This window comes from Drosophila guanche, unplaced genomic scaffold (assembly GCF_900245975.1).
Source record: "Drosophila guanche unplaced genomic scaffold, DGUA_6, whole genome shotgun sequence".
Taxonomy (NCBI): Eukaryota; Metazoa; Arthropoda; class Insecta; order Diptera; family Drosophilidae; genus Drosophila; species Drosophila guanche.
The window spans coordinates 729581-742245 of NW_022995752.1; the positions used below are offsets into that span (position 1 = coordinate 729581).

The following is a 12665-nucleotide window of genomic DNA, read 5'->3' on the forward strand; positions in this document are numbered from 1 at the left end:
TCTCTCTCTCTCTCTTCCTCCATCTCTCGTTGTTTACGCCTTAAAGTATGCTTTAGGAATATCAACCCAGAGATTTCCGTTTCGACAGGAAGATACTTATAATTGCGTAATCTATGACTCAGAATAAGTAATTAATGTGTGCCTGCAAAAGGATTTGGCCTTTACATTTTGATTGGTCATTGAGTTATTTATGTAGCCACATATCTACATTTATGTATTTATAGTCATAATGTGTACATGTGCGATGGGGACAGGCTAATTATCGTCATGTTTGCATTGGCTTCTGGGCTGCGCGCACATTTATTTGTTGCTGATAAGATTAAAGCTGTGCATAGCCGATTCGCGTTCGATAAAGATAGTTCCAAAGCCACTTGAGTGCATATCTTAATCACTATGTTATGGTAAGCCCGGAACTGGTTTCGGACGGTTTCATCTAAGATGAGAGCTAGAACACTACCTAGGCGCTACCTAAACATGGGAAAACAATTTGAAAGGCGTGCAAGTGAGTGAGAGTATGAGTAGGAGTAGGAGTGTTTTGTGTGTGTTTTGTTTTATGACCCCGTCCATGAAGCCTTGATTGATGTGCTGCGGCTCCAGAGCTAGAGCTTCCGCGCCGTTTCAAGCCGCCGCTTTTAGTGGATTTTCAAATTGCTTTTTTTTCACGCTGACAGAATGTGGGTCTGCCGCCCCATTCTGCAGGCAGTTAGTCAAATGCAAACGACAGCTGTCCAAATGGGTTTAACTAAAAATTTGACTTGATGTTTCTTACTCTTTTTTCTCCTCTTGCAACTTGCAGCTGAAAAAGTGGGCCAGACGTCAATGAGCAGCAGGCAAAAACTATAACTTGCACGCATGTCCCCCCCCCCCATGCCAGAGACAACAAAAGGCCAAGTAAATGTCGCTGCCGAACAAACAGGCTGTGGGGCTATCAACGATGGTATTGCTGGCGCTGCTGCTGCCAGTGGCACCTCAGCACCAAATGGAAGACAAACACAATCAACCGAATGCCCGCTACAACATGGAGCAAAAGTTTTCGCTGCCCGCCGTACCGCTGCCACCGCCTCCGCCGCCTTTCTCGGCGGCCAAGCACAACTTTTCCCTGAACGCCTTTGCGGGCGACCACCAGCACCAGCACCAGCACCCACTAGCTGGAACTGCAACTGGAAATGGCAGCAGCGCCGGGTGCGGAGGCCTGCTCAAGGCGAGGAGCGGCATCATTCAAACGCCCAGCTTTCCGCTTCGCTTCGCCACGCCAATCGAGTGCGTCTGGATAATCGATGCCTCCGATCTGGCGGTATCTCAGGGCAAGGAAAACGTATCCATAGTTGTGTATCTCACACAACTGTACGTGCTGAGCGGCCTCAAGCTCACCGAGTTCATGTACTACTCGGATGACTTCAGGGTGCCAGCGCATCGCGTTTTCACCTTAACCGAAGACGAAGTAACTCAGGTTTCCTGGGTGCAGTTCCACAGTCCGTACTTGGAGATCCGCTTCACCATGGCCACCTTGGATGGAACTCATTTGCGGGCACTCGATCGCTTGCTGGATGTCTACGGCTTCAACATCACCTACGAGGTGCAGCACGAGGTGAAGCAAACGCAGTGCAATACGCTCCAATGCCGCTTTCTGGGAAATTGCTATGCCAGCGCGGACTACGGGTAGGTTTTACTTTCATATTAGTTTTAATTATTGACCATATTTTGAAGAGGTTACACAGCTGCCAACTGCTTGCACATCAATCGTTTTTCCGCAAAACTTGTTGAAATGTTTCGGCTTTGCATTTTTGTTTTGTTGTTTTGGGCTCTCGATTGAAGGCAACCCTAACCCACGTGGGAGCCATACATTTGTAATGTTTCAATGAGTGGAGCTGCTGTGCCTCCTGCCGAAGTCCCCAGCGTGGAGACCCGAGCAGCCATTTCAAAACCAAAAAACATATTCAAAGGCAGCCCAACAAAAAGCGCAAACGCCAACAGTAAAGTCAAAAGAAGAACTGCAAAAGCGTGAAGCTTTTGCTCTGGCAGAATTCAGGTAAACGGGTTTTATGGATAAGCTTTGCAATTGAGCTTGACGTGTGGCGGCAAGCGGGGAGGAGCTTCTGGAATATGTACTTCCCTTCCAGGCTGAATCGGGATTCATGAGAGACAAGCGCATAGTTAATGTAATTTCTTCTTCTGGAAATAAACACAAAACAGAAAAATGAACCACTTTGAGTCAATTGTAAAGTTGAAAGACAAAAAATCAAACTACATAAAACATTTGCCTGGACCTTTGTGCAGCACAAAGCAAGAGCAAGCGTTGCCGCTTCACGTTCACTTGACATAATTAGAATTAATTGGTGGGCCAGCTAATTGATTATTAATATCAATGCCTAAATCAAAGCAAATCGAGCTGCTACAAGCGCAAACGAATACCAAAGTGACGGCAGAACTCTCTTTGTGTCCGAAGTGTGAGTGCTTTCAGCACAGCAAATAATATCGCGCCAGACACGTAGCGGGTCGTAACTTAATTACCAACTAGAGGCAAATAAGTGCCGCCTCCTCACCAGTCCCCTCTCTACGTGCCTTAGATACGCAAAGTGGCAAACACAGCAGGAACACTCGAGCAGGGATGCAAAGTCCTACCTTCAACAATATGTTTGCTTTGCTTTATATTCGAACTCAGAACTAAGGATTTAAAATGAATAATAAACATAATTTGTTTGATCTATTTTACCACTAAATATTCTGCTATCCATTCGGAACGTTTCTAATAGTAATTTCCATTAAATGTTGTCAAAAAAAGCAACCAGCAAGCATAAACAATTCGCCAGAATAAAGTCTGCTCTTGCCAGTTGCCTGTTCATTTATTTTTGTTGCATTCCACTTTGATGACGTTATTTGTTGCATGCATGAACATCTGTTGCACCTCACCGCAAAACTCCAGATAGCCGTAACCAATTTATATTTTTAAATACTTTTCCGGTTGGGCACAAGTTTATATTTTTAACAGAAGTTGTATACTAATAATTGCGAGACTTTTCCTCTCTGGATTGTCTGTCACAGCATTTTGAGTGAGTGTGTGGAAAGGCTGTCTCCCAATCGAAATGATGGCAACCTTTTAAGGACCAGCACAGCAGCAACGGCAATGACATCCACTCAGAATTAGGCCACATTCAAGCGGCAAATTGTGTGCCACAGCAGAAGGCATGGAAGTGGGAGTGGGAGTGGGAGTGGGACATGTCCAGCACTCAATGTGCGTTGCCCATGGCTCTGGATCTGCGTCTGAGCTTCAGCTTTAATAACAAAAAGGCGTAGCAACAACAAAAAGTCAGCACCAAATGAGATCAGGGCTCAGTGACCAAAACCAAAACCAACGCAGGAGCTGGAGTATATCGATGCATATGTACATATGTACATAAATATGTACATATGTGCAGCTCGCCACATGGTAGCCGTGTCAGTGTCATTCTGGATTCGCTTGCCTGCGCCTCGTGCATTGTTTGTCAGGTCCAAACATTTTCATATGCCCAAAGTCGAGGCGTACAGGCGCAGCAATATTGCAATTAAGCTTGGTTTGGCCTCAAATTTTGAGCATTGGCCTCATTTCTGGGTCAGATCATCTCTTGAAAAACTCCGCTCAATAAAAAGTTTTAATTTTCCTGCATTACGTGTGTACGCAGCTCACATTGATAGGAAAAGTTACAAGTTATGTACATATGTACATGTAAAAATACATTAAATGTAATTCTCGATTTGTACACAGATGTGCCAAATATTTAATGCTCGCTTGACATGAAAAATACTAGGGTACACACAAAGGTTTAATTAAAGCATTTCAAATGGTTCAAACATAATTTGTACACAGAAAGGGAGGCATTAAAAGACAAATGTGTTTCCTGCATCCAACAATCCCCACACCTTCTGTCACCTCTACACATAGGATAAACATCAAATAACATTTTATTGCATTATTAGAAAGGGTGAAAGGTAATTGCCAACATTTAGATGTTACTTTTTCAAAACGATTCACAACAATTTATTGTAATTTTATTTCATTTCTGCAGATTTGAACAGATATTACGATATGTATGTACACATTTACATATATGTATGTACACAGCTTGTAAAGCTTTATGAATGCTGCTTTCCATATTTTTCTGTCCATGCACTTTGGCTGTGAGTCAAAAAAACCTCCCAAAGTTTAGTTGTTGCCGCTGCCCAACTAAGTACAAACTTATCCAATTCCGCATTGGAGCGCTGCGCATCGACTTTTTCTTCGTTATCGATGCGAGAATGTTGTAGAAAATGTTGGCGAAGGATATGACATAGTAGCAAGGATGTGTATGGGTTTGCTTTTTGGGTTAGCCAAAAGCAGTCAAGCATGTCATATTGTATGCTCTGTCAGCAGTTCTCGAGTGGAGTCCTATAAAATAGTCGCAGACTTTTGGCAAGCGATTTTAATTGTTCGGATTTTCAAATTTGAATGCATTTAAAATGCGTCATTTCTTCTCTCCGAGAACTATGAAAATCTTTGTTTAATTTTTAATAAAAAAAAAGGGCATCAGCGTCCATTTGTGTGTGAAAAGTGTGTGGAAGTGCACATGTCGCAAAATATACAGAAAAGCGCGAGAAAAAAAAAGCCAGCCAGCAGCTGCAGGTGATTTTCAATGATATGTAAAAATGCAAAGCCTGTTTCAATGAAACGAAGAAGGTTTAGCAGCAGTGCACGAACTCATGTCGATAACTTTACAAATAAAGTTGGAATATCACACATTTCCGTAACAGGGGGCAGAGCAAGGGACTGCTCGGACTTGTAAGCTGCACAGATGTCCGAACACAGAGGCAATTAATTTCCGCAATACAATAGCACCAATTCGTTTGTACAAGCCGTCACAATCAACACAGACATGTATATCTAGGAGCAAGACCAGTGTATTAGGTAAATATTATGGCAGACTCTCCCGCACCCAAGCAACACATTTCCATTTGCATAAATGTTAAATGACTTCATTCCGACAAAATGTAAAGCTATGTACATGCATTTCGGTTGAGCGGAACTGTTTATAAACGAATGAACAAATAAATGCTTCGAATTTTAAAATAAAAGTTAGTTTTGTGACATGAAAAATGTTCTCGCCACTTTTTGTTATCTGTTGTGGCCCAGCCGTTGGATTTTTTGTTGTCTTTCTGCCCCTCTGGCCACTTTTATTAATGGTTCGATTTGTTCACCATATTACAGATGGAATGCGACAGATGTTACTAATAGTTACCAATAGCAGATCAATTAGAATGATTTTCTCGTTAACAGCGAGAGGCCTGCCGCGGAAACTTTGGCATATTAAATGCGAAAAGTTTGCAGATAAATACATAAGTATTTGTTATTATTGTAAGATTTTGTAGCCGCCAAATTATCAAAAGTGTTTCTTGCAATCTTGATTTGTGTCTTGAGTTGTCTTGTCCTAAATAATATAGTCAAATTTCAAAGTAAAAGCTAAGTAGTTTGACCCCAATAACTGTGGTTGGTGTTTGTTGATTTGTTTTGAAGATGAGTTTGAAATAACTACATATGCATTCGCCTAAATATACCACTTTTATGAGTCATAATCCGGAAAGCTCATCACTTGTGGTCAGGCACAAACGCAAAATCAGAGATATGTACATATAAATGTACATAAATGTGTGTGCTGGGCTGACGGCTCCGCAGCGCAGTTTAACAGCTCTGCCCAGAGGGGCCAACACAAATAGTAACGGAACCGTTTTACATTTATTTGCAGTTCGTATGGTTGCGCCTGTTTTCCAGGCTTCAGCGGCAGCGATTGTGGCCACGGTCCGTTATGCCAAGACATCCACACGAACGTGTGCCAAAACGGTGGAACCTGCAAGTAAGTACATATGTACATATGTTACACCACACAAGTACTTTCGTGTATTTATTTTTTTTGCACCATATGCAACTATTTCAGTTCAATTTGCTTGTTGCGCATAAAAAAGCAATAAAATCAATATAATATAACAGCAAAACATACATACTTATTATGTACATAACGGAATTGCCTACAGCAGATCGGAAATCCGAAATGGTCCGCTGTAGAGAGAACCATTCGCTTTTTCAGCTCGCTCTCTCGGCTTTCAGAGAGTGGCGCTAGAGAGAAGAGAAACTCACAGAAGGATCGAAAGAGAGCAGGTGTGGTGATGGTGTCACCATAATTGTAATGAGAGAGATGGAGAGAGCGTTCGCGTTTCGCTGCTTTTTTTGCACAGCATTTTGTTTACAGTTACAGTAAGCAAGAGAGACGATGTGATTTACTTTGTTCTTTTATTTGCTGAATGCACCGTAATAAGAAGGCATACGGATAAACAAACATATATATATATATTTACATACATATATTTGTGTATATATGTACATAAGTTATATTGGCACTTAGACACATTTTTGTATCGTCACTTTTAGGCACATCGGCGATGCGGCCATAACTTGCCACTGTCCAGTGGGGTACAAAGGGACCAGATGTGAAATACCCGAAATAAAAAGGACAACGCAGGGTAAGTGCAAAAATAAAGGTTAATGTGACATATATAAACATAATAGGCGCCAGTGCAGATCAAGCCAAAGAGCAAAGTTGTTAAAGTGGAAAAATGTAATTAGGGAAATGATTATTATTAAGAATGTACTCAATGCCAGCTGAGGTACCAATGCTATGTATGTACATACCTACATATGTACCCAAAACTGTACAATTGAATGAAAAGACATCCAAGCGGAGGGTGTCCCCTCTTGGAGAGCCTCTCGAACCATTTAATCGACAAGTGCTTGACAACATAATAACAATTTATAACAACTGCAACTGAAAGCATTAAAAGAGTAACAAGGGGAGCCATGAACAACCTCAGGTTGTTACTGGATGGTATCCTTGCCAATTTTCATGTCGTTGCTGCAGGCAAAGCAGTAAAAATCCATGTCACTTGCACGGAAAACAAGAGCACCAACCAACAATGTTGAAGCTTAAATTCCTGAAACTCCTGCAAAGTGGAGCTAAAAGAGAATACTTGGGAGTCTTCATGGGCATTTAGCAAATGTGAGATATTATGAATCATAATTCAATTACCATTCTACAAAACCTGCAAAAGTTTTCTTGTGAAAAAGTAAAACTTGAAAACTAGCAAGTTTCCGTAAATGAAAAATTTCAATTTAATCGATATCGAATCTCAGCTATGAAACAAAATGAATGGGCAGAAGTAACTGGAAGCAAGTGCATGCCAAGAACATTTTTCGAATTATATTCACCTGACTTTATGACTTTTATAAAGCTTCTACAGACTCCCATTTCGTTCTCTTTTGTGGCACTCACAAGGTAGTTACTTACAGTCAGCAAAGGATTCTTTTTATACAATTTGTATGACATTTTTCTGGTAACAATAAACAATGAAATATTTTTGCATTTTCCTTTCAGGTTGCACTATTAATGCGAGCTCCATCGATTGTCATCAGGCTTGCAACTTTGACAACTACAACGGAGCTACTTCCAGTTCCAGTCAGAGTTACTCGGTTCTCAGAAGTAGCCCAAGCTCAGCGCGAAGCGGTAAAACTCGCTACGAAGTGACGATGCGACTTGGTGCAAATCTAACGGGATATTATCGATATGCTGAGAGGGAGCAGCTATCGGGTGTAATGGAAAGACAGGTGAGAATATTGCATCCTACATTATATACGATTTATTATACATTATTCGCACAACTTATTCCACATAATTGTTCGTCAAATTGCGTTGATCTTCGTCCTCTCGCCTGGTGGCAGCCTGACTGATGTTGTGCAGAACATTACGCACTGCACCTGGTGTGCCATCCAGCGAAGAGGTCCATGGGTGATGGGTGGACTGCTGCTGCTGCGCATTGTTCGGGGTTGGGCTTCCAGCGCTGCTCTCCATAATTGTCGGCATGTTGGGTGTGTGCTGAGCCAAAGCCGACTGCGGCTCGTTGCGCTCCAACAGCTGCGTGAAACTCCCCCCAATATTATCGACACCTTCGCTGCCACGTGAATGGTTGTGTGCCGATCGAGACAAAGGACGCCAGCGATTCAGCTTTTTGGAAACCATCCGCTGCAGTGGCGGCGTGCGGGTGCCAGTCTCCGCAGACTTACTGCCCGAAGAATGTTGCTCCAGCAGACTACTCACGAGCTTATCTAAAGCCTTCAGATCAACGTTTAGTTGAGAGTTGGGTATGGAATTCATTCGGCTGCCAGCCAAGCTGCTCGAATTCGTTTGCACGGGGTCGCCATCTGCTTTGAGTCTGTTGAGGCCTGCAATCTTTGCCAGTCTTTCCGTGAGCTAGAAACACCAAAAAAAGAAAACAGAAAGTTTAGCAACTTGTTCATAAACTACTAAAATAATCACTGATATTTCAACGTAACCAATTAAACTTTCTGGTATTCATATGAGAAATTACAATTAAGCAATAAAAACTAACGAATTATTCCCTTAGGCCTTGTCGAAATTGAACCAGAGAGAGAGAGAGAGAGAGACTTTTTCTCTTTCCTTTTTGCCAGCACTTGCAATGGAAGAAAAGCAATATATTTTCGGAAGCAAAGGCTGGCGGCGGCTGGCAGGTCTGTCAGGGCGCCCGCTCTTTTCTCTTCTGTCGATGGCCCGCTCTTCTCTCTTCTGACAGGGCGCTTGCTCTTCTGCCGCTTGGTGCTTGGTGCTTGGTGCTTGGAGCTGGTCGGTGTGCGACTTTAATTGATGTTTCATTTCCGTTGCAAAGTGCTTCCGTTTGCCTGAGTTTCGCATCCGTTTGTTTTGTCCAAGGTGGAGGCAGAGTGCCGACCTGGTAATTGAGTATCAATGCGGTTTTAAGTGAAAAATGCTGCCAACCTTTAGCTCTCCCTCGATGCTCCTATGCCAGGCCGCAACCAACGGACTCTCTCCCTCTCTTCCCGTGGTGTGCTCAATGGCCAGAAATTTCCGTTTTTAATCTTTTGCCTTCATTTGCTCACTCTTCGTTTCGTTATTCGTTATTCGTTTTCATTTTCATTTTCGTTTTTGCTTTATATTTCTCAGTGTTTTTTTCAATTGCCTCGTGCACCATTCAAATGGGGTTAATTGAGTTTTAGTGGCCGGGACTCACTTTAAACTGATTACAAGCTGTCGAGAGGGGGTGGGTTTCGAGGGCGTTTTTGTCGTAGACTTTGCAAGTTGGTTTTGCATTTCGCTCAGGTATTTCGCAGCCTGTCTCTCGAAATATTTAGAGCATGCCAGTCTGCCATCCACTCAAGTACCATCCGTCGCTCCTCTTTCCCGCTCTATCCGCTTGCTCCGAAATGAATTAATGTAGAAGTTGATTTGTGGCAATCGACGCTTGGTTGGCTTTTGAGCGCTTCTTCGCAGCGAGTTTTAATTGAAGCGTCTTGCACGCCTACTCCTTAAAACAGGAAATTAAGAAAGTTTTTCTAAGCACAACCAACTGGCCCTATAATCATGGCATGCAAACTTTCCATCATTAGCGCATTCAAATGCTTCACGCGGATAAGGAGCAGATATCAAAAATGAAACTTTTTCGATTAGATCTGCTCTTCGTTGCTTGACTCTCTCTTAAATTTAAACCCAACCCAACTGCAAATGAAGTGGTGGCCCTGTCCAACAGGTCTTGTTCGACAATAAATCGTTTATGACTTTTAGCCACTCGGTAAGCCCGAGTTGTTGGTTGCAAGTTACATTGATTTATGAGCAACCCAACGTGGCCTAGAATACTCTTACATTAAGAGTGCTCTTCACATTTCCTAAATAAACTGAGGATAACCCAGGCAGAAACTCTATTCTGAGCACTTCTAATGAGTTCAGTGGAACATATCGGAATTGCTTACAACTCACCTCACCAGCCGCATTGCTTGAGTAACTCATTCGCTTGACCTTTTGAAAGGTAGCATCGTTCTCGGCCTGGGCCAAGGCACGCTCCAGGGCATTATCCATTTGGACATCGCGTTCCTCCAACCCTTGATATTGGCCGCTTCTGAGGAAGAACGAACACATGAGTTATTTTGGTACAAATAGCTGCTTATAAAATGCAAAAATCTAAATTTGTCATTGAGTTAATTAATAAAATATTTTACGACCATTTGCTACAGGCCTCTGGCACGCCTCAAATACTTGGAATGATTTCAATTATGCGATAAAAAATGTTCATTCCCCCTGCCCGGACATAATAACTCACATTATTTACCTTTTAAAATTGTTTTCCTGCGTTTTTCATGACAAATGTGTGGCGTAAATTGTCTTGCCTCAGGACATGAGTTCACCCATTTACAAATACAGAAGGCAATTGTAAGCGACACTTAAAAATTTACTCAAAAGACGGCTGGCATTTTCTCTTATCTATGTCTACCACTCACCCAAATAGCTTGTCCATGCCCCTGACAGTGCCTGACAGACTGCCACGAGTACGAGAGGCCGGATGTCGCATCGTCGAGCGATTTGTCTTGCGCACGGTGCGAAGATCGGTTTCCCAGAATCTGTTTGAAATCAAGAAATTTAATTTAAATCCAAAATTGTTTAAATAAAATATATTTGATGTAGCTAATATTTTCGATGACTTTCCACAACAACTTGTGCATCCGTTAAGCTCGTTTGAACTTTTCTTATTATATGAAATATCCTTCTGGCTATTGGCAACTGTTCTCATTTGTGTTGGCATAAGAATTTGCGCGACATAAACATAATTTTGGAATTGGAAGCGAAACGAAACGAAATAAACCGCTGTCAAAGGAAAGCCGCAGAAACGAAAACAAAACCAATTCGCAAAAGCCGGGCAAACTGAATAACAACAAATAAATATGAAATCATGCACTTTATGCGTAATATGCAACAGCCTGCGGACCGAAAACTAAACCCGCCCTGGCATGGCTCCCACTCAGATTGGCCTTCATCCTTGCGTCCTTTTATTTGCACAGGGTCGCAGCACAGGACCCGCCTCTGCATTGGACTCTTCGTCCTGGCAGTGTGCAGAAAAACAAACAAACCAAACAATTGGGCACGGATAGCACTAGAAGATTTACACAAATGTCTGCACGCTCTGGTCAATGGCTGCTGTAAGAGCTAGATTATGTAGCAATCTGATCTCGACCTACTCTACGCTGTGTGCAATTGTGAATCAATATCGCCAATATTGGCGAACTTCTGTTCAAAGTAAATATATCCCTTGCTGGAATCTGAATTCAGCATACACAATTTGTGCCAGCCAAACAAACAACAACCAAATGTCGATGGAGGGAGCGTGTGCGTGCTTAAATAAACGTTGGAATAGACAAAAAATGTTTTCGCACATATTTGCGATGGCAAAAATATGAAATAAAATGGCACACTTTTCCGCGGTCACTCTATGATAGCACAACTTGGATAGAAAATGTTCAGCTCTCGCTTAAAGTTGTTAAAGGTTCTCCCAGTCCCTGCCAGCCATGTGTCTGGAGTGCTTTTGGGGCGGCCTAGACACGCTGACGCAACTTAGGTTCCCATTTGTCATTTCAGCCAGCAATGGCGGGCATTTATTTTCATTAAGAAATGTTTCATTGGGAGAAAACATGAAGTAAGTGAGTTAATTATGCGATACATCATACTTTCCATGAAGCACTGCACAGCTAATATCATTCTCTGTGAGTGCTGGGCACAATTCTGACAAATTGTTTTCACTAGGAAATACGAATATGAATCGTTTTTTCCGATACTCTGTTCGGCCTTGGGCTTTTATTGATTTAAATGTGCAGCCTGCTGATGGGTGTCAGGCAATCTGAGTTAATTTCCCCAGCTAGTTGGCCGGAGCACGCACACACGTGTCGTTTGTGGCAAATGTGTTTACCCACTCGGTGCGTAATGGTTTAATCTAAGATAGAGCCAAAGACCAATAAACAAACTGAGATTTATCAACTTAGATCCGATTAAGTCGGAGTCAATGTTAATGTTGGGGTTGTGTATTTGCATATGCACATATATATGATCGACCACAAAGGCAAAACCCCTTAAGAACAAGCCAATGAACGGGAAACTGACTGACTGAGCCTTGTGGTTGATATCTGCCTGTGTCTGAGTACGCTGTCATTATTAATTACACTTACAAATGGGAAAACTGGCCAAGCGCATATTGCGGAAATGATAAGCGTAAAAGCAGTTTCTGCCCCATCATTAAATATATATTCCAGATTTTTACTTTATGCTGCATAAAGTATTAAGTTGACAAAGGGCTTATGTAAATATTTACATACAATGTAAAGCTATACATATGTCTATGTATAATTACAGTATAAATCTACACTCACCGCTTCAAGTCCGGACTTGCTGTGTATGGCGCCGATACTTCTTTAATCTTCAAAACTATTATGGCTGTGATAAATATGCAAATCACATTCACAATAGTCAGGCAGGCGGAGACAATGCCATTGATCAGAAATTCCGTGGGCAAGTAGCTTGTGTAGAGGAAGGGATATGCGCTGGTTGAGTTCATTGGCTCGTTCTTCAAGTGCGGTATGCTCATACGCTTCTCCGGATATATAAGCCAAATGCAGGCCAGTGACCAAAATAGACCCTGCAAGGCAAAGTAAAGAGAACACAGACAGGGATGAGCAAGAGAGAGCGAGAGGGAGGGAGAGAGGGAGAGTGACTTTGAAGTTTGTCATGGTCGCTGCTCTGACGGTGCTGGTGGTG

At 42.3% G+C, this 12665-nt stretch overlaps 2 protein-coding genes across 3 annotated transcripts in view; one reads left to right on the forward strand and one right to left on the reverse strand.

Moving 5' to 3' along the window:
- Positions 1-810: 810 nt before the first annotated feature.
- Positions 811-12665, forward strand: part of LOC117587522 — a 55529-nt gene continuing 43674 nt past the window's right edge. The window contains exons 1-4 of the mRNA XM_034278322.1: positions 811-1659; positions 5754-5861; positions 6434-6525; positions 7434-7663. Of these exons, the coding sequence (XP_034134213.1) occupies positions 896-1659; positions 5754-5861; positions 6434-6525; positions 7434-7663 (1194 nt within the window). The 5' untranslated portion in view covers positions 811-895. The remainder of the gene's footprint in view (positions 1660-5753; positions 5862-6433; positions 6526-7433; positions 7664-12665) is intronic.
- The window catches only part of LOC117587523, a 23758-nt gene continuing 18777 nt past the window's right edge, over positions 7685-12665 (reverse strand). For both annotated transcript variants that reach the window (XM_034278323.1, XM_034278324.1), the window contains 4 exons: positions 12281-12546; positions 10364-10483; positions 9846-9984; positions 7685-8306 (listed from right to left, as the gene is read on the reverse strand). In XM_034278323.1, coding sequence (XP_034134214.1) covers positions 7719-8306; positions 9846-9984; positions 10364-10483; positions 12281-12546 — 1113 coding nt within the window. In that variant the 3' untranslated portion in view covers positions 7685-7718. The remainder of the gene's footprint in view (positions 8307-9845; positions 9985-10363; positions 10484-12280; positions 12547-12665) is intronic.